This window comes from Charadrius vociferus, unplaced genomic scaffold (genome assembly GCF_000708025.1).
Source record: "Charadrius vociferus isolate BGI_N301 unplaced genomic scaffold, ASM70802v2 scaffold187, whole genome shotgun sequence".
NCBI classification, from domain to species: domain Eukaryota; kingdom Metazoa; phylum Chordata; class Aves; order Charadriiformes; family Charadriidae; genus Charadrius; species Charadrius vociferus.
Window position 1 is genome coordinate 2,131,778 of NW_009649180.1, and position 25,698 is coordinate 2,157,475.

At 37.9% G+C, this 25,698-nt stretch overlaps 1 protein-coding gene across 1 annotated transcript in view; it reads right to left on the minus strand.

The window, feature by feature from the left end:
• Positions 1-25,698, minus strand: part of ADK (adenosine kinase) — a gene marked incomplete at its 5' end in the record, with an annotated part of 215,792 nt that overhangs the window by 25,641 nt on the left and 164,453 nt on the right. Inside the window, 2 exons of the mRNA XM_009888664.1 lie at positions 15,789-15,903; positions 22,529-22,564. Of these exons, the coding sequence (XP_009886966.1) occupies positions 15,789-15,903; positions 22,529-22,564 (151 nt within the window). The remainder of the gene's footprint in view (positions 1-15,788; positions 15,904-22,528; positions 22,565-25,698) is intronic.

The following is a 25,698-nucleotide window of genomic DNA, read 5'->3' on the forward strand; positions in this document are numbered from 1 at the left end:
AGACATATTTTAAACCACTGCCTAGCTGGACCAGCAAACTCTGTCCTATGGGAGAATTTTCTGACAAATACCGACCGATAATAAGGTCAGAGCAGTTCCTACCCGAAAGCTTATCAGGGCATTGGCTAACAAAAAAAAAGGAGAAAAACACATTATAATTTGATTTTGAGCAGGACGAAAACTGCATTATACCTCACATTTTTTATGCATTAAGCATATTGCCCTAGCGGGGCAAACACACCTGTCAAAACTTGCAGGCTTTCTTAGCTATACCTCAGTTTCAGAGTGGTGAACACAGAAATCACATCATTTAAATAAATGCCATGTTACATGACAGCTTTGTTTATGCTACATGATAATCTGAGAAGCACGGGTCGTCAGTGGAGGCAGAAATGGGCCCAAGGCACTTCTGTTTTACTTGAGCATCAGTAAGACTGAAAAGAGAAGGAGTGAGCATTAGGTCACTACAGAGCAGTTCTGAAGGAGCTTTTTCTTCTGGGAGAATTTATATTTAGTTCCATAAATACAATCAGTCCATCAGAACGAAAGAGACAGCCCTTCCCCAGAAACATTACTAAAAATAAGTTAATGCGTATATATATATACACACTTCTCTTTAAACAAATAATTAATTGGATACTAGTTGGGCATTGCTGAGGTAGGTATACCATACAAATTCCACAGCATTGTCTTTAAATATTCAAATTACACATAGAAATTTTAATTTTTCATTCTTTTCACTCAGAGCTTAGATGTAGAATTTTTACAATGATCTTTTTCTTCTCATGCTGTATTTGTAAATTCTGTGTTGCCTTTAATTATGATCTCCCTAGACTACTTACTCATTTTTAAAGAGCCAAACATGCTTTAAATGAATTTTCTCAGGCGTTTGCTGGTGTTAGATCTATTAGAAATTGTCACGGCCGTGGAGGCTGAAATTTGTTCCAATCTCAATGGGAAAATACTCTGCTCTTAAAATGCCAGTTAAAAACAGAGCAACTCCAGTTTTTTAAATGGAATTCTTTAAGTGTTATGCCAGTCATTCTAGAAAGAGACTTTGGCCCCAAATGAAGTTTATTTTTCCGCTAAATTAGTTGCAGATCATTTCTTAGATAACTAAATATCCCAACCTATGATCTCGGTGGTATCACTTAATCAGTTTAAAAGTATTATCTAACCATTGCTTTAAAGTAAGATGGTTAATGTATCACCTGTTAAAATAATTTTACATACATTTTAAGATAAACTGCGCAGCCCTGAATTTATATAATATTGACTACATAGTGAACTTCATTCATTTGGATACAGCTATTATAATAGCAGTTTTGACAAACAGTTTCCGGCAAGAGCTCTTTAATCATATGTTTGTGTAACAAACCTTTTAAAGCATGGCAGTAGGATATAGACACTCATAAAGGTAATACAACGGGTTTTACAATGCCTGCACCGCTGTCATTTAAAGTAAGCCCCGACGTTATAAAAACAGGCTGCTTGACAAAACCAAAATAACTAACCTAGCAGACAAATTAAAAATTTCCAGCCTCTATCTCTGCGGAACCTTGTCAAACTCCTGCCACCTCCTGTCACTCAGTTTATGGTTTTATTTCTGTAGTATCAAATTGCTGAATCGTTCAGTTTTAAGCTATTTCAACCTAAAAACCAAATGAATACATTGATCTTTGGTTTAGAAGCAATAAAACATATTAAAAATCACCAAACTTTCATTGACACGTATAGCCAAGTTCAACTTGTGATCTTTTAAACCTAATTTGTATTCTTGTTATTGTCAAGATGACCACAAAGATACGTATTAGAAGGAGGAAAAAAGAAGTTCCTGCTCTAAAGAATTCTGAAAAACAAGACTGGTAAGCAAGTAAATAGATATGTAAAAATAAAATGTGGACACTCTGACGATATAATTAAGTTATGAAAAGTTATGAAGAAAGGCAGGAAGCAGATACTGCTTTAAAAGACGCAGGAAAAAACTCTGGTTAGCCTACAGAGTGATATCATTTGAACTGCAACTTAAAAATGTGTGGAAAAAAATGGAAAAAGCTTGTTACTTGTCCCTTTTAGAACCATTTCAGTATCAAACATATAGTTACTGGTTATTTAGACATGCTGCCTTCTTTTTTGCCCTCTTTTCCTAGAGGAAATAAACCCAGATTAAAAAAAAAAAATATAAATAAGACTTTCAATTTAACATTTTTGAAGAAAATGGAAACAAAATTAACTTCTGTAACTTCCAGTTATTATGGAAACAAAACTAACTTCTGTAACTTTCAACTTGCCAAATTTATACTTGTAGCAAGCTTTTACTCATCGTGGCTGCTTACTGTCTTTTCCTTCACCCTCATTCCCAGCATCCTTCTCTGTTGCTTGTTGATTCCTACTGATTACAGAAATGAGTGAAGGGGCCTGCTGCTGACCTGGAGGCTGATTGTAGCCAATGATTTGGATTTTTATGCCAACAACAACTTAGAAGGCTTCATTCTTTTTCCATATAAATACAAATCTGACCCGAAAGCTGCTGCTTGGCGGCAACAGAGGTGGAGCGGAGGGCGCCAGGAAGGAACAAAGCTGCTCGGGAGCAGACTAACGTTGGGAGCAGGTTTTTCTGCTGAACGCACTTGTCAAACTCGACCTTTGAGCCTGTATTGTTTTACTCATCCAGTCTCTTATTTCCTTTTTCTGATTTTTTTTCTTAAATGCCTGTACATTTTGCACGTTCAAGGTGAAATTGGAAGAGTGGTGCTTTCCTCCTGTAGCTCTAACCTTTTATGAGGAGGCCTCCACTTCCCTGTTAACCGAAACCAGGGAATCCACCAGTGCCCCCAGTCTCCAAGGAGAGAAGGGCTGTCACTCCCCACCAGTTTATCTGATTCCAGCAAAGGGTGTGCTCCAACCCTAGTCTATCCCTAGCAGTTTGGCTTAGCCTTGAAGAACCAAACCTCATTTCTTTTTATCATCATTTTCTAACATATTTTAATTTCTGTATTCATTTCCCTAAGCCCTTTGAGATCACAGTTTCACGTGATCTCATCATCTCGACCAGTGTGGTGACTGCTCCAGAAGCCAACAGACAACACATATCCGGTATGAACATCCAACATGCTTTGCTTTGTTTCTCCAAACATCTGTTTCGGTTGCACACACAAAGATGACTTGATGGTTTCTGTATTCTACCTTTCACAACAACTGCTCCTTGATTTTTGAAAAGTTAAAGCTGTCTAGTTAAGCAGGAAATCCAAAAACTATCTTTAAGTTTTTTATATTTGGTTTTAGCCAAATATAAAAACGTCAGTGCAAAAAAGCAGATACTCATATTCCATGATGCACCAGAAATTAAAAGCAAATTGCATTTTTAGCACTCTAACTAGTGTTTCACTGCTCACAAATGGATTTTCATATTTTTGTAGTAATTTACAGTGTGCAATAGGTATTGTAATCTAATCCACCAGAACTGCACATTTTTTACCAACTTGCTGTTGATAAATAATGCAAGTATCAGGTTATTAAATTTTTTACAATTAAGTGACTAAGAAAGCTGTTTATTGCCTTCCGTTATACCCTCTGTTAATAAGATCGTTGTTGCAGATGTTCATGTATGCTGCATTGATGTTTAATGGTGCATGATGCTCTAGGTGGTTCCCATAACCTTGCTTTGTCTACTATGAGCTGACTCAATTGATATGATAATAGAGAAAAGAGGTCTGAAACAAGCTGGGCTGTACTGGCACAATTTGCATAACCTTTAAATTTGCCATCATTTGATAGCCAACTGCTCCTAAAAAAATTCTTATTCAGTTGTCAGCAACAACAATATACTGTACAAAGAGCATTCTGCAGTTGGACAGGTGGGGAGGAAGGAGAGGGCACGCATAGTTTATTGCACTTCTATATTCTGTCAGGAAATGTACTTATTATCAAATTTATAAAGCCAACAATTTGGAGTAGAGTTCTGCAGTTCCATTTGTGATCAATTGCTATTAGCCACAATGCTCGGCCTGGCATCTTTTCAGGTTCACAGTACAATATCACAGTGTCGGATTACAAGGGACATAAATATTTGGTTCCATAGACTCCTCTCTGATTTAGTTTTGACTGCTAATCAGGGGGGCAGGCAGAGGAATCAGGATGGATTAGCAGGGCAGTGGGGGGCACAGGGTAACACACTACAGCAAACAAAATCAACCTAAGTAGGCATCCAAACTTTAAATCTGGGTTCAGAGGACTCTATGTATTCTTTTGAAACAACCATTAGTATTATATAATTCAGCAGATATATAGCCCAAACCTAACACTATAAAAATAGTTCATGTTTACTGTATTCACTAAATATGCTGCCTGTATATACTTTAAGTCAGCCTGCTTACTTTACTGACTATTATTTGTAACAAAGAAAACAGCTATGGTGAAAGTAAGCCTGAGCCTACTTTCATTCTAATGGGATCAACTACATAAATGTTATTTTTGTGGTATCCAGAGGTTTACATCCGAACTGCCACTTCATATTCTATACCATGCTCAGGTGAGTCAAGGCCAGGTCACTGGTGTACGAGTAACGTGCACAGCCTACTTTTCAGATACGGCATTTAAACCATTTCCACTTTCCTTTATCTGTAAAACCTACTGTGGAAATCACTGAGCCGAACTGATCATAAAATCTCACAACACCACTTTTAGACAATTAACCATTTTTGCGAACTCCAATTCCACCACATGCACCCCCCCCAATGTTAACTCTAGATGTTTTTGTTGTCTTGCACAAATTAATCCTAAATACTCAAAGTCAGGCAAAGCAGGACCCATTCAACCCTCCCCTTTGTCCACTTTTTCCACTAGCCAGGATCTCTGCTCTGTCCCTCCTGGAGCTAAGGATTTGTCTCCCATTCAGCCACCTATTTCCCACAACTTCTATCGCCTGCAACTGGATGCTACAGCAGAGAAGCTTCTAATCAAAGGGTCAATTCCTGGAGTTAATTTTGTCCAGGTTACCATACACACCCACATTTTACTCTCCTTCCATTCTGTGCAATTATTTTATAGCGACTATTTGAGCTGTTGAAGATCAGAGGCTTGAAAATGTAAGTTCCATCATTTATAGCAAAAGCATGACATGGATAGCTACAATTTAAACTTTTCTACAATGTTCATTCAACTGTAATCACAAGATGGGAAATAAAATCTCTAAATTAAAGATGATAGGCTATCAGAGTCTGTAGGGCACCTTCTGAGTAGAGATTCTGCTGTTCAAACTCTTCTGTGATGATTTGTTATGAAGTGAGCTGCTGCCTAATAAAAAAAGGCTAAACCTGCCAAAATAATGGAAAAAAAATAATCTACAGAAGATATTCTGCCAGGGTGCCAGTGGTCAAAGGGTCCAGTTCTTCATGCACCTCATTTGTAACAGACAACAAAGATGATCAAGAAGACACCTTAAGGTAAAATGTGTTATCAAATCTTTCAGCATACATAAAGTTCACTTTTTGTATAACCTCGAGGTAGACTACAAAAATTGAATCGGAGATTGCAGACAAGGTACAACACACAAAAAGGCACATGGATCAGGTCAAACCATTAATATTCATGAATGTTTTAAGTTCTCCATGGCCATAATCGATATCCAATGAAGTTAATGAGATCTTTCCATTGATTTCAAAAGACACTGGGTTGAGCCCCAGAGACAATAATATCACATTCTCTGCAAGCACTCCAGCTGATAACACATACTTTGATAAGTTGGTACCCTCCCATTCGGAATTTCAGCTATGAACAAAAGATACATTATCTTATTTCAAACTGGTTTGGCAAAATGAGCAATATGCCATTATAAAACTCAATATGGACCATTTAATATCTCTAAGTGAAGAGCAGTCAAGGCCACAGTAGTTACTTGCAATGTTAATGCCAATATGAGATCCACGAATAAGAAAATCGTTATTTGTTTAAGAAGGAAATGAAAAAAAAAGCTTTAACGTGTTATCCTCCCAAAAGGTTGAGACTTTGTTTTGTTTTAACTTTGAGCCTCAAGAAAGCAGTGCTTCAAACTAGCATGTCTTCTAACACATCTAAGCCCATCCAATAGATTTAATCACTGATAAGCAGAGTTATAAGTTCAAACTGGCCTTGACCTTGGGCAGTATGACATTATCTGAAAACCATTAATGGTCTGAAACTAAAGGAAAAGCTCATTAATAAAAGCAAAACCGAACAAAGGTACAAAGGTAAAAAAAAAAGGAAAAAAAAGAGGAAGTTTTATTAGAAGTATTGATCATGACCTAGGGCACTACAGACATTGATCTTCCCACATCTCCACAGGAAAAAAAAAAGTTAAGCCAACAAATTATTGATTTATTATTAAACCTGCAAAAAAAGCCATACATTTAATTTCTTACAATGAAAAAAAATAATCACACCAAATTAAGGTAAAGAGAAAATACATTTCTTAAAAACATAATATCTGATTAATATCATAGAACAGCCACCCTGTTAGTATGATTTGAACCTAAGTGTTGGGAGGGGAGAAGCCTAAACACTGTAAGCCTTTAAAGCACGGGGTTCAGATTTCACCTCATTAAACCATATGCTTTTAAGGAGAAATGGGTAGCGTCCAATACTGAATATTGCAGCAACACAGAATGCAAGCATAGAAAAGGAAAATGCTGAACTTTTAAGCTTAAAGCATACATTTAATGACAAGTTCATAGGATAACTATTTTATGTGAAACAGAATACTGTCGTTTTGGATTTTCTTCAGTTGGTTCAAAAAGTCAGAAAGACATGTTTAGACTGACATAATACTGTAGCTGCAAAAACAGTTGCTGAAAAACTAAAAGTCACCAGAATTTCATATTTGGTATACATGGAGCGGGGTAGGTGTCATTTTCAGAAAACAGGGGATAACCTTGGCAAAGTTGTATCAATTCCATGTACACGTGAAAAGCACAATTTAAATTTGGAAGGCTCTCATTAGTTTCAGTGCTTCCCAATTACTCAGTGACCAATTCTGCTATCTCTCCATTCTTTTAATATAGTTCTATGATAAAATAGGTGGTTTTCACCATAAGAGATGTCAAAGAGATCGTTCCCCTTCTGACAGTATATTCATGGCTCTGTCCCCTTATTCTTTGCTCTTTGCTTTGCAGACATAATTCTATAATATTACCAGCTGATACTGCAGCAACTTTCTTTCCAACTTTGGAAACACAGTCTTTGTTTCTAGATGGAAGTTCAGAATACAACATCATGTTTTATGCCTCAGAGTGAGGTTCCAGAGAAACTTCAGCCCCTATAGATTGTGGATAGTATGGCCTCATCCTTGTCTCCGTCTACTGCAAACACTGTGTTCTTTCCTCCCATGCTGGCACTGGTATTCAGCTGGACCCTGCAACCAGCTGCTTCAGAGAGCCCAGTACCTTACCAGGGTAGGTTTCTGCCAGTCTGTGTAGACTGCTGAACTGGTTCCCCAGGTGGGCAGAGAAGAGCTGGCAGCACAGGCGAAAAGCAGGGGATGGAAACGTGTGTCCTAGGAGGAGCCAGTGATTTCTGATTCCTCTAATTGAGGAATAATATCATAGGAAAGGCCTCATTTCTCAAAAAAAAAAATAATAGAGGGTACGAAGACTCTTTCTTTCCTGATCAAGAGAGTCCATTTGAGATTTAATAGCACCTGAATCAATATCTTACTGTAAATTCATTCAACTTTGCTCTCCAGAGTCAACCAAGACAGGCCTCAAGTGGTTTAAGAGATGGCTTTACTGAAATCCCCCTGCCTCAGTCCAGTCATGATGTTAAACATGCCTATCTGTTATGGGTAGCACCTCCAGGCAAAAGATACCATTTCTGAGAGGAGTTCTTCAGTGTGCTGTGCGCCATCTTCTTGTAATACATTTAGACTCATTTGGGATAGTAAAAACAAAAGTGGAGTGAAGAATGGCAGAAGTGTCTCACATTAGTGGGCCCTAAAATGTCAGTCAATGTAAAAAAGGTGCACGTACAAAAAACAATTCTACATTTAAATACACAATGATGCGATCTAAACTACCTATTACCACACCATAAAGAAAATTTGAAGTCACAACAGCTAATTCTATGAAAATGCCAGAACAATCATCAGTGGCAGCCAGAAAAGCAAATAAAATGTTAGGAATTATTAAGAGAGGAATACAGAACAAAGGAGACAACAGAATTAAACCACTTTGTAAATGTCTCAGGCACTTGAACATTCTGGTCACTCATTCACAAAGCTATGGCAGACCTGAAAAATCTGTAGTAAAGGGTGCGCCATGGTGTCAGAATTATGGAGCAAACAAAGAACAAATAAACAGAATAGGAAAAGAGTCTGGGAAAAAGACTAGTGAAAGGGAGATAAGCAGGAGTTCTGCAAAATCAAAAGTAATAAGACATTGTATATGGAATGATTACGGACTGGCTGTGCAATACAAACCGCAGGAGATAGCCAATATCATTCTTAAGTGGCCGAATCCAAACAAATAAGGGGAGGCATTTCTTTACACAACACAGAGTCTGTGACACTTATTATCACAAGACATTATGTATGGTAAAATCCTATTTTGGACTATTAAGCACAAAGACAACATCTCTAACTCAGAAATTCCCAAGCTACAGATTGCTGGATGCCAGGAGAGTGTAACACGGAAGTATCGCTATAGATTTGTTCTGGTTTTATCCTCTTTTACAAGTACCCACTACTGTACACTGCTGCAGGTACCAGGTTACACCGACCTTTGGTCTGCCTCAGTCCTGCTCCCACTCTTTCAGTGTCGCCTCTCCAACATCATGTCATCTCTACCACCTAAGCAGTGGATTTGTATATTGACAGTTATGCCTTCAAGCATGCTTTTTAGAATTATGGTACAAAACCTGACTTCGTCAACCTATGTATTTCTATTTGAGAAATGAATATAGAAACAATTCCGTGCAAGAGGAAATGCTGCCTAGTCCTAAGGAATGGGATAGCGGCCCATACTTACTGCCCTTCAACAAACATGCATTTTTCCCAGCTTAAAGGGCTAATTTTTCCTCGGAATACCAGAATGTAAATTCATTGTAGCACCTGAAATTCAGGCTAGGTTTAATAAGAGGCACAGTTTTGCCTTGAAAATTCCTTATTACTAGTGATTATAAACAAAAATGTAATTTAACAGCTTCACGCAATTTCTGCACTAAACTGGTGCATTATCATGTTAGACTAGAAAAGGTACCCTTTTTAAAATCCATATGAAATTACTGAAACATACACACATTATGCACACACATATATTTATTTTTACATATATGTATATGCACCCTTTGAGATGCAATGATACACTTTTAAGTCCAGTTAAGATACTGGTAAACCAGGAATTTAGGTTTCATTCATGTGTTTCAGCTGTCTAACAAAATGCTCAGACCTTCTCTCCTACACAGCATGAAATCATGAATGGTCTCAGTTACAAAAAGGTATTACCAGCTTTGCTATTCATTAATCCCTATCAACAAATCTTCATTATTAATTTAGGCTTTGTGGTTTCCTGTCACAACTAAACTAAAAATAATTCTATTGGGCTTTCTAGCTCATTTTTTATGCCATTAACGGACTAAAATTTCCTTTTTTTCTAAATCCATTTTTGTTTTTTCAACTTTTCTTTCCATTTCTGAATATAAATGGATAGGAAAAGTGAAAGTGTGTGTAATCCTGTGAAAAAGAGTACACACTGTAATATAACCCAACTCCTATTTCACTAGGTCCAAGACACTGCTTTTGTTTGTGTAAACACAGAGGAAGGCTGGCTGACAAAAAGAACTAGTCAAGGTTTTCCTGTCTGGAAGGCTGCTCATGAAAGCTGCAAGAAGTAAGGAAAAAAATAACACTTTTTCTCACTTCTTAGAGGAGAACACGCAATACCTTACAGAAAGAGAAGCTGCAAACAGGCCCACCATAAAGTGTCAGCAGTGTCAATAGTAATAAATACTTCTGTGTTTTATAGATAGGCTTACAAGGTAACATGCTGGTCTATGATTGCAGCGCAACCTGACAAAGAGAACCTACTGACCTCTGTTTAGCGGAAGCTGTATGCTTGAACATCAGTCCTTTTTCTTCCCCCCAAAAGCATACAGCATCACGCCATTATGATTGAAGAATGGCTCTTAAGATCTCTCTAGTGTCCACAATTTTGACAACCCCTCTAAAACAAACAGTTTAAAAACTCTCCTTCTAAAGTATTTAAGATCTAACACATCCTTACAAAGTAAAAGAAACTTCATCATTCCGAAAACTATACTATGCACATCATTGTTGTTATTTTTGGTTAGATCAGGTTTTAGTTCTATTTGGTTTTTGGCTTTTAATTTATGAACATATCCTCATATGTTACCCTAATAATGGTTGCACTGGGTGACACCAACACCCATTTAGCTCAGTATCCCATTTCAGATAACAGGTAGAGGCAAATGCCTTGCATTACTCCAACATCAAATGCAAGTCTTATTGTGACATATTAATTTGCTCTATTGTACTTGCTGTTTAATTTATGGACTAGATTAAATAACAATTAATAATAACAAGTAGAAATTCACAAAACTATTTCAGAATGTACTCTGTGGTAGGTGTGCTAAGAAATTTTTAAGGGGAATGTTTCTCATTCTACCGCATTTTCCAGCACTGCTAATGCATTTCCCGAAATATTCTCAAGTAACGTATCCCACAAACTGAAGAAGATGTAAGTGGTTACTAAGCTCTAACTAAGGCGGCTTTAATGCTCGAATCCTTAAAAAAATCCATTTTTACTGCCATATTCTAACAAATGAGGTTATTTCAAATGTGCCCTTAACAGAGGTGGTCTTGCAAACGCTGGGGGGGTGGTGGGGAAGAATGGAAAATTCTGTGTTCACGCCTGAACATGCCAGATTTCATCATTCATAACTTGAAAAATGCTGAAGTGATTTTCTTTAAATTTGGATTGTTTTTCTTTCCTCTCTTAAAGCTATAAAACAAGCCAAGTATAAAGTTTGTAGCTTCAGCTGTTTTTGAATTATGCAAATATTTCAATATAAAAGTATGTTTTTCCATTGCTGAACTGATTTTGCTCAGACTTTCCGAAGATTTCCCTTTGGGCCAAGACCAGTCATAAAATGTATCTGACTAAAAGTAATTTGTTTAAAAATGTTATGAGCAACTCTGTAAAAGGGATAGCTTTCACAGCATTTGATTCTGACAAATGTTATAGCACACATATAGATATGACATACAGGTTCTTGCCAGAGCTTGCGATTTTTGGTGCGTTTCTTAAAAGCTCCAGCTGCTGAAATCAGGAGATTGCATGTGTTCATTAACTCTCCCCCCTTTCCGAGCATATGTATTTTTTGTGGTTATGGAAAAAAGTATTGAAACATGAAACGAATGTATCCCATAAACTCAAGAACCCTCAGTCAAATCCAGAATCTCAGGCCTGGGAAGAGGGATATGTTGGAAAAAGGCTGTGGTAGTGGGACCAGAGTTTTGATAGCCAAGTAATTTCCAGTATGGATGAGGAGCTTCCACACAAGGAATCAACCCAATGCTGTTCCTCAAATGAACTTTTCTGGTAAGCAAGTCCGTAGATCCTATTTTCCATTACCAGTACCTTTCCCAAAGCCACAGCCCTCTATACTGAAAGGTTTTGTCACAGGTGTCTCTCACAGGCTACATTTTTTCAAGAGCGTTTTATCAAAATTCAGTCATGTTGGGAACTAATGCTAGAGAAAATAACAATGTTTTTGTCAATGGTAATTCTTAGGGTCACTGAGAATACCCAATACCTTCAAGTTCTTCAGTAAAAAGATAAAAATTGACATGATTGAAAAATGCACCTCAGGTTGCCCAGAGATGCGGTCGATGCCCCATCCCTGGAAGCATTCAAGGTCAGGTTGGATGGGGCTTTGAGCAAACCGATCTAGTTGAAGATGTCCCTGCTCATTGCAGAGGGGTTGGACTAGATGACCTTTAAAGGTCCCTTCAACCCAAACCATTCTATGATTCAATGACATGAAGAGGAAAACTTCAGACAACGATCGTTTGCACGTGCTCTGTGGAGTCTTATTAGAAACTGACAGTTAATTTAGTCAACATTTCATCTGCCACAGCTCCTGCATGCCAATCCTAAACACTCCTTTCCCTTCCTATAAAACACATTGATCACACTCAGCTTGAATTTGAGCTTGCCTCTTCCTTGCAATTATTCCTACTGACAGAGAACAGGAAGGAAGGGGAGAGAAAAGTGGCCTTGGGGCTGGAGTACTGTGACAGAGGAGATAGGAACAGACAGTAGAAAGACCCAATGCGCTCCATGATAGAGACAGAATTTTTTCCTCTGAAAACACAAATAATTCAGACAGCCACAGAAAGTGGACTGACAAGCGGGAATGGCTTAGGTTGGGATTGCTGATGCAGTTATTGCTTCTTACCATTTTCATGATCTGCTCCAGTTACATGGACCTCTAAGTTGCTTGTCAATCTGTGCCTGAGTGCATACAGCTCGTGGCCTGTTTGAGGTGAGCCACCAGTGGTTTTGGCGGTTATTAAAGCACTGTTGTGTAAACTGCAGCAATTCATAAGATGACTAATCATCTTTGCAGTATGGCTGGGCCAGAATTTTGGAGGAAGTAGACATTCTAGCTCAGTCTAAGCTCTCTCCCTCATCTGAAAGAGCTATATTCTCAGAACCTTTTGGTCAATCATTCTTTCCTTTTGGTAAAAAACTGTGCCTTTCTGCCCTACGCTCTACTCCTCAAATACCTGTTGATACTTCCATTCTCTGGAATGTCCAGGAATCAACAACTGTTGCCATAGTCCTCTCCACATGTAATGATTAGCTGTATATGGCCTTCTTCATCCCACCAATAAAAAAAAAAGAAAAAGGAAAAGAAATTCCACATTTAATTTCCAGCACGTATAATTCTGTGCCCTTTCACAACTGAGCTGGCAACCTGCAACAACCCCTTTTACCCATCTTATTTCCTCTCCTTCCAACCAGAGCTCTATCAAAGTGTACCGCCTTGCTATTTCCATTACCTGATCCCCCATTCAACCTACACACAACTCACGAAAGAGGTGCACTCCTCCTCTCGTAACCCAGCCCCATGGACAGTATGCAGAGGCTTTGAGAGAGGAGACGGAGCTCTGTTAAAGATGCTCTTACAGCCTGAGTGTTGCCTGTCTCATCCTGCCCCCCATGGGCAGGGGGATGGTGGCCATCCAGCTCTGCCTCTTCACAGAGTGCAGCCCAATACAAGCCATTCACTCCCATTTCCACGGCTCACAGTAATGCTGCTCTGCACCGCTGCCAGAGAGCAGAGACCTTTCCATGGGGAAAATGGGGAAGGGGAGGAGGAACAAAAGGTAGAAAACCCACAAAGGCCAAATTTACCTTGGAGTCTTTTACTCTCACACCTGTAAGCTCCAGCTCCACCCTGTGCTCTTTCAGACATAAACTAAGACCATTGGAATATGTGATCTGCCCAACAGTTGATGAAGGATGGTTAAAGGCAGTATTAGAAAGGGAAGAAAGAGTAGAGTCCTTTGCCTGGATACTGACTCCCTTCGGTTGAGTCACTACTGACAGAAACGTCTTCCAGCTAATAGACACGTTGCTCTTATTATTAATTTGGACAAAATATACAGCAGAATGTACCAACAAGCATATCCAAATCCATAGTTGACTCTGCAAATACTATTTTAACCTAGGGACAAACTATTTGAGACTATACTGTTTCCTCAGAAAGGCAGGATAAACAGCCTGCTTTTTCAAAAAATGTACTCCTGCGCATTAGCAAAAGGAAATTATTTTTATACTGGTAACTACTCCTAAATGCAGTAATTCTTCCAAGGACCATTTAGAAACTTTTTACACTTTCCACTGCAGGTTTCAAAGCACAACTTGACCTAATTAATGTTGAAACAAGTGTGTTAGCAGTACCCTATGCCATTCTGTGGTATCATCTTATGCTAAATTAAGGGACACATTTTCCTTCTTTCATAATTATTTTAATGGGAGGAGGTGGGAAAAAGATGATCCACACCAAAGGAAGGAAAAAGGGGGAAAACAATAACAAATCGGTATCTCTTTCGAGAATTGCCCCACAGGCCAAACATTTTTATGTTCTTAATCATTATTAAATGACTTAACATGACACACAGAGCCTGGCGAATGATTGCATCCTGACATGAGAACGAATTACAAATGAAATGAAAGATCAAGCTGTATTAGAGGACTGCCTCTGGGAAATGAAAATCTTTAATTCTCTTTTATTATTGACATTTATTTGGCTGCCATGAATAACAACATAGCAAAGAGATTCAGCTATGCTTGTGCACTGAATAGCTTATCCCACGGCTCAAAACTGCCTTAACGTTTATCATGTTTGCTTTTGTAGCTGACACCATTGCATACACTCTCTATCCATCTTGCATTTATCACGCATATAAAGTGCATTCTCTAATTTAAGTTCATTTCATAGCGAACAAACAGCTAAGATTAGCAAGTGTCAGTCCTCAAATAAGCTCCCAGTTGTAAAAATATCAAAGAAGGGATTAATGGATTTGTTAACAACTCCAGTTTGAAGAATAAAGTAAGTACACAGTGAAAATTGAATAAGAGCACAGGAGGGTTACATACAGGATTTAGGTTTACTACCGTTATTACTACCTCATGTATAAAAACATTTTTATACTGCTATTTTTCAGCCAACTGTACAATACTCGAGTGGAGTGCCTCCATATGGGCCATTCACGTAATGCAGTAACGTTCTGGAAGCAATACTTCCATCATTATTCAGTGAGATACACATACCCAGCTCTCAATGACTGCTTTCTATTTCCTTTAAACCAGTTTGTAGCTAACAAAGTAGGGGAAGAAGCGAACTATTGCAGAAATCATTCCAACTGCTGCTAAGAATGATCTATATAGCACTGACATACCTACTTAGTGCCTTGCCCTGCAGCCACAGTCTGAAGCCAATTCTGATTTTGAGGAAAATATCGTATGAGTAAGCACCAGTCCCTCAGGTGCAAAGCTTCCTCAACTTCACTTGATTTCCAAAGGAGGAATTCAGCCCTGACTAATAACTTACCTTGTGAAGGAATGAACGACTAAAATGGCTTGCCACAGCACATGTTTTTAATAGCTTTATTTAGTCTAGAAGCATAGGTGGACAGAATTAAAGAGACTGTCAAAAGGTAGGCAGTTGTGTTTATAATGCTTAAATCTGTGCGTCGTACATCATCAATTTAGACAGCACAAACTACTTGTATCCCTGCTAGAACACCTTTTTCCCACGTACTCCTTTGAGAATAGAAGAGCAGACGGCTGAGAAAAGCTAAAGTGAGACTTTCTGCTCAAAGCAAAAAAGCCTGGAAATTCACTTAGTACTGGATTTCACTTCCTCCTCTTCACAAATGTTTAAATATACTATACTGTTGCACAGCTGTTCTCAGCAGGCATAGTGTGTTCTTGTTTGCAGCAAAGATGGCTACACAGATAAAATCTCAAGTCATAAAAATCTGAGTAAAACCAACTGGATCAATATTTTAGATCTATGTTATAAAAAAAGAACTTAAGATGTTCAGAACTAAATTCTCATTCAGAACCTTAAAACAATTAAAAGCATAACAGATGAGAAACGTGGACTAACATCAAAAGGCAAACGCTCCGACTACCATTTAACAGCTATAATTTGTAAAACCACAACTTGTAATTGATTAACTAGAATATTTACTGTGAGCGACAATGAAGATTTGAAAAATATACCTGTAGCCATTACAGTGTCATCTTTCCCCTGGGTAAAGACTACGATTCGTTGCCTTTTAGTGTTCACCTTTGGCAGGGCTTGTGTCTTCCGAGCTATCTCTTTAATGTCTTCAGTCTATTAATAGAGGGAAGGAAAATTCTCGTTACCAGCATAGTAGAGTGGTGAGAGATTAGAACTTTATTAGCAGATCAAAGATTTATTTTCTTACGGCTAGGTATAAAATAGACTTTATTGTCAGCAGAGAAAGATTTTCAAAGGAGGAATACTTCATTCTCCTAAGGGTTTATGTAGTACTATGAGACCATTGTTTTTAATCTTGATAATGATAGTTCAGCTATTCCAATTGCTGCAAAACTGCAAAGCTAACAAAGGAATTACAGAGCATTTCCTAATGAGCAATTAGTGGGTTTCTTTGCTGCTGACTGGATTCTAACCTCACCTATCATAAAATTAAAAATAAAATCGGTAAGAGAATACTTTGGATAAACTCTGAGCCTGATTTTCATCCAATTTAGCCAGGTTTTATAGTACTATAATCCCTCTGATTTCAGCAAGATTACAAACACGGTTTCTCCAACTTCCCTACAGCAAGCGATGTCAGCCAGCAGCCTGCGCGCGCTGCAGCCCCGCAGAGGTGGGGAGCCCAGGTGAACACGCTCTGCGCTCACCACCTGGGGCGTAACTGAGATGCAGGGAAGCAACGGGTGAAAGCTCTATTCAGTGGGGCACAGAACATCCTCGATTTTCTGAAGTCAGTCTAAGCTGCAAAAATTTCAGGGATCTTGGCTTTAAAGGGCCTTTGTCCGTACACCATAGCGCAGGCAGCTAGGAACAGAGACACCGGCATACTGACCCTAATCCCTCATCCATCCAGTGTCTCTGACAACAAGAAGTTTGAAATGTTTAATGTGATGCAAGAAACTAATAGCACAACTTGTCATTAGAATATTATCCTTCCTATTCTCATAGTTGCCCTATGATCTGAAACACAAGGATTTCAACTTCTAATTCACTTAGTTTTCAATCTAATCTAAATATAGGTATTCTTGTTATTTGTATATGCATCAAATCCTTTTATAATGCTAAGTGGGAAGCTTTTGTTCTCAGATTTATTTCAAGTCAGTAAGTTCTACAAATTAACCTTGGTATATGTAAACCTATTTCTTGCCATCGTTTATATTTGTTCTTTTTTCTTTTCTTTTTTTTTAACGTTAGCAAAAGGAAGAAAGACTGTGATTATTCTTTGTGCTACTCACTATGTCCCACTTTATTCAGATCTGTGTTAAATAATGCCATACTTTTTTTTCCCAGTTTGCTCTTGCGTACAAGCAACTGTAGCGAAACGTAGCCGATTTGGTGAGGGCCTAGCGTTGAATGCATGAAAATATAACAATACATTAGGCATTGTTTTGTTTGTTATGAATCCCAACTAATTTTTAAACACAATTACATAATGAATAGAATTAATTTATAAAGCTGTGCAGGGTGGTTTCAAGTCATTTACCAGAGTTGTTACAATTGATTTTTATTATTAATAAATTGATTTTTATCTTTCAAAATCAGCATATAATGTTATTTTGAAACCCAGGCAGAGTATGTGCCATTTTCACTGCAGCTGCTGATTTTAACAAGAGATTGATTATTTTTCATCAGCAGGTCAGTTAAACACTTCAGGACCTATAATCTGCATACCATCCAGTCCTGGTTACTTGCTGATTTTTGATAACCCTGTTGATCTTCAAGCACTTCGCCTTTCTTATGGACAGAGAATTTACCAGTATCTATTTATGTGAAAATTACCCCGCTCTTTTGGAATACTTTTAGCCTCCCTTTAATTTCTCCCCCAACTCTTGGTAGTGACTGCCAAACACAAAAATAATCTCCCCTTACTAATTGGCCTCTTTACCTCTTTTTAAAATTCTCTCATACTTTTCATTTCCTTATCCTACATTTTCATTTGTGTTATTTCTTCCTTCCTCCTACTTAGACTGTTAATATAGCTTTTGGAAGGCAACTTCTTCCACCACAGAAGACAGGGAAGAACCTTGAACTCCTCTGCGTGAACTGAGGACACCGAACATCTTACCCCTAATTCTCAAAAAGCGAGGAGTCCCTTAAAGATGCCAGAGAAAAAACTGAAATTGCTGCTCTTCTGTTTTGAAATGTCTTTTTAAGAGATTTGTGAATAGCAGGCATCAGCTGGTGGCACAAGCTGTTGAATAGGGGATGGATGGAGAACTACAGCCCTCCAGCTTGGTAATACGTGGGCTTCTGAAGGTTCACCTAAATTCTGAACTATTTCAGGCTTTGATAATTAAGAGATCCATGAACTAGGAAATGCAATAAAGCATCATGGAGATCAAAGGAAAGAGGAGAGAGGTGTTTAGTTTTTGCTAAGTAGGAAGTGGCTACTTGTGACTTTATTAAGCACATTTACAGTGAAGCAAAGCAGGCACAGAAATCAAAGAGCTTGAAGATATTTGTGTAATGTATTTACATGCACTTTAAATTTTAAAAGGAAAATGAGAAAGTTGTAACAGGAGAAAATGGCATGATCAAGAGTTGATTTCGTCAGTTTAAGGAAAATTAAAGATTAATTTATATGTGGGAAAGAGGACCCTGAGGAAAAAGATTAGTGAAGAATGATGGTAAAGGATGAAATAAAGCAGAGAGTGAAAGCAAGCAAAAAGCACGTATGTTTTCAGGAAGAATGAAATATATAATAAGCATGTAACAATAGAAGGAAAGTATTTAGGGGAAAGGTGGCAACCTTTTAAAAAGCAGACATTTCAAAACAGAGTGGTTTGGAGACTTGTGTCTGATTGTGCAGACTTCAAAAGTAACTGAATAGCATCTTTCATGAGAATTAACTTGGCCATTTTTAGTTAAAATCACTTCTATAATAAAATTCTTCAATGGAAAAGAATAAAACAGAGTTTATATAGTGGAAGAGCTGCAACCTCAGTGTTGAGGAGGCTTTAACTTTTCCACACTGTATCTCCACCTTACCATTATGTTATTCTGAAAGTACAACTGTGACATTCTATAATATGTGAATATTTACAGCTTGTGACTGCAGAGGTACTGTGCCCATCATTTCATTGTCAGGCAAACATCATGAAATGTCGTCATCTGCTATTTCTGTTCAGAATATACATAGTATCTTCAAATAGCTGTAATGAATAATATTTATTTTGCAATGACTCGTACTTGCATGCTTATCATGACTTTTTTATACATCCTGTACCTACAGACATAGGTGTATGGTAGGACTGTACTGGTTTGTGGTCCTAAAGCCTCTATAACATGTCCCAATTTCACAGGACACTCACGCACATCCAGTTATACACTAGAATCTGATTTAACAAAGCTGACATACAAGTTTCACAAAAGCATAATTTGCCTATTGATGCTGCACCTGAAAAACCTTGCGTGTGGCACTCATTCCAGCAAGTAAGCGGACTGTATGCATGTAAAGAAAGTACATCAGCTATCCCAGGATCAGATAGAGGTATGTGAAAAACCGCATAGATCTAAAACTGCTAGTCAGACTATGACTGTTGATCTTTCCCTCTAAACAGATACATATCAGCTAGGACTATCATATCCCTGACCAGGCATAAATCTGTTGAAAGCAGTGGGCCTGTGGAGTGGACCCCATTAACTTGAAGACCTAAATTTGGTCCAGGGTACCAGAACTCTCCAGTTTGGTTCCCCAACCAATACAGACTTAGGAGGAGTCTGCCTCTGCCTCTAATAGGAAAAAAATTGTTTTGTATGGCAGCTGCAGACTAACCCCTTAGATACATACTGTTCCAGTCACTTCAATTTTCTTCTGGGTTGACAGACAGAACTGAACCCTAAGTTTTATGTTAACATAGGATTATGTTTTCCTAATTCCTACATAGAATAAACATCAGGACACCAGCCTGTAAAAACAAAACCTCATAAACTTTTGTCCTGGCAGTTTTGTTACTTGAAACATATTACAAACATCCAGTTAAAATATACTGACAACCATTCTACCACTTCAAGGGGAACCAAGTCCAAGAGCTTCCCTGGGATAAAAATTGTGACTGTTATAATGTATTATTGAGATGACTGCAACACAGAATTACGATGAAGCACTACCTTCACAGGCAGTGAATTTACTATTTATTTAATAGTTTTCAAATGTCATAGAACACAAAATTCACAAAATAGAAAACACTGATGCACTCTGGGAAGAGATTGCATCAGAAGCAACGTTCTGCTTTTGATTATTACAGGTAAGTGTTGGTCAGGAGATAAAACGAAGGAAATAATGGTCTTCAAATATCGTGATTGATTTTACAAAAATACCTTGGATTTCAGCAAAGTACAATTGAAAACAAACTCTTGGTAAGGTGAAGCATAAAAATAAAAATTCCTTTGAACATGGTTTCTCTTACAAAGAAAAAAACAGGTTTGTCATAGAAGTGTTTTCTCCTGCCTATGACAAGATATTTTTTTCTTCAGAAAAGGTGTATTTTTTCCTGAAGTTCACTTCATTGGACTTATTTTTTGCAAAAATTGTTTCAGATATACTTAACTCGATCAATATTTAAAAGATGCATTTAGTCCACATAAACTGTTGAAATTACTGGAAGGTAGAAAAGGAGACGATTAAAAAAACCCAGAAAAAAAAAGCTAGTCACAATGGATTTTTCATGCCAGAAGATTTCTGATCTTTGTTAAGAAATAAAATTCCAGGCTGCAATTCAAATTCAGCTACCAGCAACTTTTCATCACTTCTCTGATAAATATCCTCTCGATTTTTGCTTTGGTCAGTTCAGTACTTTACTTTTCCATGTTTTGTCAGTTCTCTATTCTCAATATAAATTGCAGAATCCGTTCTAAAAGCTTTTGAGAGTTGCTGGAATTTTTTCTTATTTTTAATTGAAAGGCTGATTGAAACTCTAAGTTTTTCCTAAGATACTTTATTAGTAGTGTGATTATTATTATTTTTTTTTTTGCCTCTACAGCACAATGGGAAAACAAGACTCTGGACACTTACCAGGTTTTACACATCTCTGTCAGTATACTTGACACGTGAGTTGTTGCCAAGCGAGGGGGTAATAAGAGATAAGATCATAATCATTGTGCACTTTACTGATATGCTGTAATCAAATGTGGCAGATTTAGGATGTTCAGAAGGAACTGTGCTAGAATCTCTAAGCAAGCACTAACGGAAAGGTTAATATGATGGTAGTTAGCAGACACCAGCAAAAGCAGTTTGTCACTAGAACTGAATTTAAACCAGGCACATTCAAAGTCTTTAGCTCAAGGGGGCAATAAAAATACAGAATGGGTAGACTTAATACACTACTTCCTTTCTTTTTTATTGTCTAGCTACCAGAGGGTACCAATAATTTGTTATGCTTCATATTCTATTCGGAGGCATCTGTGAAATTCATTCATTTGATAGAATAAACTCAAAGTGTATTTTTATGCTAACAATACAGATTATACAAATGAAAATTGACAGTGATAAAAAGTCTTGATTTCTACAAAGCAGCCACACGAATTTGGGAAACATAAAATGAAATGGGACAGCCCCCAGTTTTAATATCTAAAACACTGATGGCATTGATGTACCTGCTGGTGTATGGTTCTAAAGAAATCTACATCGTAGAACAAAAGCTGTCAGTCTTTCCCTCTTCTTTTCTATGCAACCATCCACACACAAAAGTGGCACGTTCTTAAAGCGATGCAGTTTGAATTGCGCGGCTTCTATTATTTATGCAAAATGGGTGTTGAGCAGTCAAACTCCTATCTATTCTTTTACACTGCAAACAAATCAATTAAGGTGGGTCTTATTGCAGTGAAAAAAACATGTACAAGGATTTATGTGTGTTCAGTTCTGCAATTTAGATTTCAGTAAGATCGCTTACTATCTGCAAAACGAGCACAACCGTTGTCACATTAATTATAGTATTTAAAACCTGCCTATTTGAATTCAGCGTTAGAGACCAATAGCTGATAGCTCTCCAGATTAAGTTATCTGAATTTAGCCAATGGGAGATACTATTCAAATAAATACCTCAGGAAGATGGAATCAAAAGCTCTGAAAATCACTGTAAAATCAACAGTGTTTACTTCAAGAAAGTAGAGGATCATACATTTTTAGAGCACAGATGGAAAACACCAACTCGAATGTGTTTTGAAACACAAATTCCACACTACCCCTTCTAAACTAAGCTGTTTGTAGAAGCACGGTTTACGTTAATCAGTACCTAACAATTTTATATACAACCTTTCTAAAATTCATTTGCATAATGATAATCCGCATATGGCAGGGTTTAAGTTATTTAAGCGGTGTTATATCTCACTATTTAGTCTTGCTTCACCACTGCTTTAGCCGAGAATCCTTCTGGAGTGTAATGCAGCTAATGAGGTAGCTTTTTAACTGAACAAACTGACAGGTCCCATATCTGCAGAGGCAGCTTGAAACCGTGCCCAACCTCTCGGCTTCCCAAGAGGCTTTTCAAAATTCAATAAATAACATCTGTAGGCGATGTTGGGTGCAGACCTAGCAGAGTGCGTCATAACACTGAGCTGGCAGAACAAAGAAACCATGACGACTGCCAAGTTTCCATGGCAACCGCTGCGAGGCTTGGAGAGTATAATAGCACATCAATCATTGTCCAAAAGAACTTCATTATCAGCAAGAAAAAAAACCTTTAGGATCTGTTTAGTGTGCAATTGTGGGTTAACTCACCTCAAAGCCTTGCTCTCTAGCAAAAGTGGCAGCTTCCTGAAAAAATAAAAAAAGAACAGTTAATTATAAAGTGCTAGATAATGAAGAAATAACACATTTTGAAACTCATTCAGCCAGCTTTCCTTTTACACGATTATCTCAATATACCCACATACAGTTGTTCAATTCTGATAGTCGCACCAAAAGCTTCCCCTCCTTCCCTCCAGCCCAACAACAGTACAATGTCAACACACTTCACAAGTTCAAATAAAGAAGGTACAATATGTTTTTTCCAGGCGAGGAAAGTTACTTCTGGAGATAGGACTTTGACGAGGAAACCGCTACTTCAAATCCAGACAAACATCCTTCAGACATATTTTTAATTGAAACTGTATCATACCTCTGCTTATGTTTGGCACTTCATGGCACACAGGTTACCAAGCCATTTAAAAAAAGCATTTGTCATCTACAGCGCATTAAAAAAAAAAAAAAAGCATCACAAAACGTGCTGAAACCCTTGTGGTGGAATCGGATGAGCATTTTCAAATACTCTGATATCTTAATCACTGCTTTAGGCAATTTAACTATGTTCTTTTCCTGAAAGAACAGAGGAAACATCAGGGTATCAGAATGTCCTCATTTCTTATTTATATTAATGGCAGCAATTAAAATCTGTTTTGAAATAAAAGCAAGGAGATGGAAAACAACCGCGATGTTTTTCCCTTACTCCCTTTCTACCTTAACATCGCAAATATTGCAGAAACCCCTCGAAGTCTTTATGGCTTAACTTGCATTCTTCCAGATTATCTTTGCCAAGTGATATTAATAGAGGGATAAGTCTTGAGCCAAACTGGTGAGCTGATCCAACTAAACAAAAATAACTACCATACCAAACCATTTAAGTCCAGTGTCCCTAGGACAGCTTTTAGCGCTGCAGAAAATACCTACTTGTGGACCTAGACGATCTGCCAGTTTGGGGGCAATATAAGAATTTGAAGTGGGTACAATTGATTATAACAACAGTAAGTTGAGGTTAATAAAATGTGATAAGCTGAAAAGCACAACTCCTCAGGCTGCTTCACTGCAGAAACATAAGGCTGACCGGGTTAGCCTTAGCTGATGTTGACAGAAAAACTGAATCATGGTCCTGACAATTGGGTGCGGGCAAGGTTAGCCACTTTGACAATTTACTTACAATTGAATTCCTTCTTGTACATCACACAGTCAATGACATTTGCTAGCCTGGCTGTCAAGAAGGAGTGTAGGGTTCAGAGATATCATGCAGTGTTTTCCTAAACCAGCATGTGATTAACAAAGCCTATGCTCGTATGAAAAAAGGAGCCTGCAAGCTTCTACTCTAAAGTGATGCACTTACAATGAACCGCAACACAATCAAGAAAGCCTCAAATGGGAATGGGACACAGAAAAAAACCAAAAATGAGAGAAATAACGGAGCGATAAGAGGGCAGAGAATAAGAAAACGGACTAAAAATTATGTACTATAGCCAAATTACTTCTTTAGCCTCAGGTTTTTGGTCCCACAACTGAAATCGGAAGTCACACTGATCTGTCCTAAGGGGATTTTTTAATGTCCCAATGCAGCAGGACATTAACATCTGTGTTAAACTATTGTCTGGCCAGGAAACTGGACACCAGTACATTCTTACATCTGTGAAATAAAAACTATTCCAGTTAAGTAGTGTTTCCTTATGTGGGAGACTTTGAGAGAATTCATCTTAATTTTCTGTACTGGGGCACCCATGCATAGCACATGTGGTTTGAAAGACCTGGCCCTTCCACAAGAAAGGATAAATGATTGCACATTTGTTAGAAAGTATCTCATCTTCGGATTTTCCTGTTAGAGCGTCATCTTTTAGCCTGGTCTGCTGCCCCGCTCCATGAATAATGGTAGCTAGCATACAATCATACATTTTCCTGCAGTTGACCTCTAATCTAAGGGTGTCTGAAGGCGCCAAAGAACAACAGCAATCTTAATTTTCTTCTCTCCTATCAACCGAACCTCTGAATAACTCCCAAGCAGCTTCTTTCGGTAAGGACTGTGCCTACAGCCCCCTAAGAAATCAGCCCCTCGCAGAATTACATCCCTTTAAGAATTAAGGTCCTTCCAGTAAAAAAAAGATAATAAAGCTCAAAACGCACATTTGGAGACTACAGTTTGGTGTTTGCAAAATGGTGAGAAATGTGAGGCGGGCCCTGAATGCCAGGGACAGTTCAAAGTAAATTAAGCAGATAAAAGCGATGAGAACCTTTTAGTATCTATTCACAATAACAGTGAGAACAGGAAACAAGCAGACCCCATCTGTGCAGCCCTAGGGCACCTCATACTGCGCTCCACGGCTCTAATAAAGTAGTCAGGTTAAAATCTAAGTGGCTGTAACATGTGGAGACTGCTAGGGTTACAGCGGCCAGCCAGGGCGTTCCCTGATGCAGGTGATAATCAGTATGATAATCACTATATTTACAGGCTTTCCATTTTATATCTGACATTGGAAATCACGAAGAAGGAGGGATTAAGGAAATAAACAACCTACACAGAAGCTTTACCGCTCCCCAGAGAATGCAGCATTTTCATTCATGCGTGACAGGCGACAACAGCAAAGCAAAACAGCGACAGAAGAGAATTTTCTTAGGAGGCTTCATTTCACATCAGGAGTTCTTTCAGTTTTGATAAACTTTAGACATTATTCGTTCATTACTCCAACTCAGCATTTTTGGAACTATTTTCCATTATTGTCTACAACAGAACATCTCATTTCGTCTCACCTATTTACTCTTTTATACTAAATATATCAAAAAATCACACTCCTTTTTCTACATAATCTTTTTACTAACCGCAACAGCAAATTTGTTGCCATACCACCTAAAGCAGAAATGCCATCTGTTATTAGTTAGGAAACATTATTTAGCTCGTGCGGTTTGGGGAAAAAAAAATCCTAAGTAGCCAGGCTGAAAAAAACTGTGTACAGCGTCACTTAATGGGAGTAACACAATGTCACCAAAGTTAACACACACCCTCTCTCCGCACAATAGTGAGCAGTTTACACAGGAAAGAGAGATAAATTAAAGAGATAACAATAAAAATAGACAACTTCCGTTAGCACTGGCCTTGCTGGTATGTTAGAACTTGCTTGCTAGCTGAAAACTATTTCCATTCTTGCATGTATTTTATT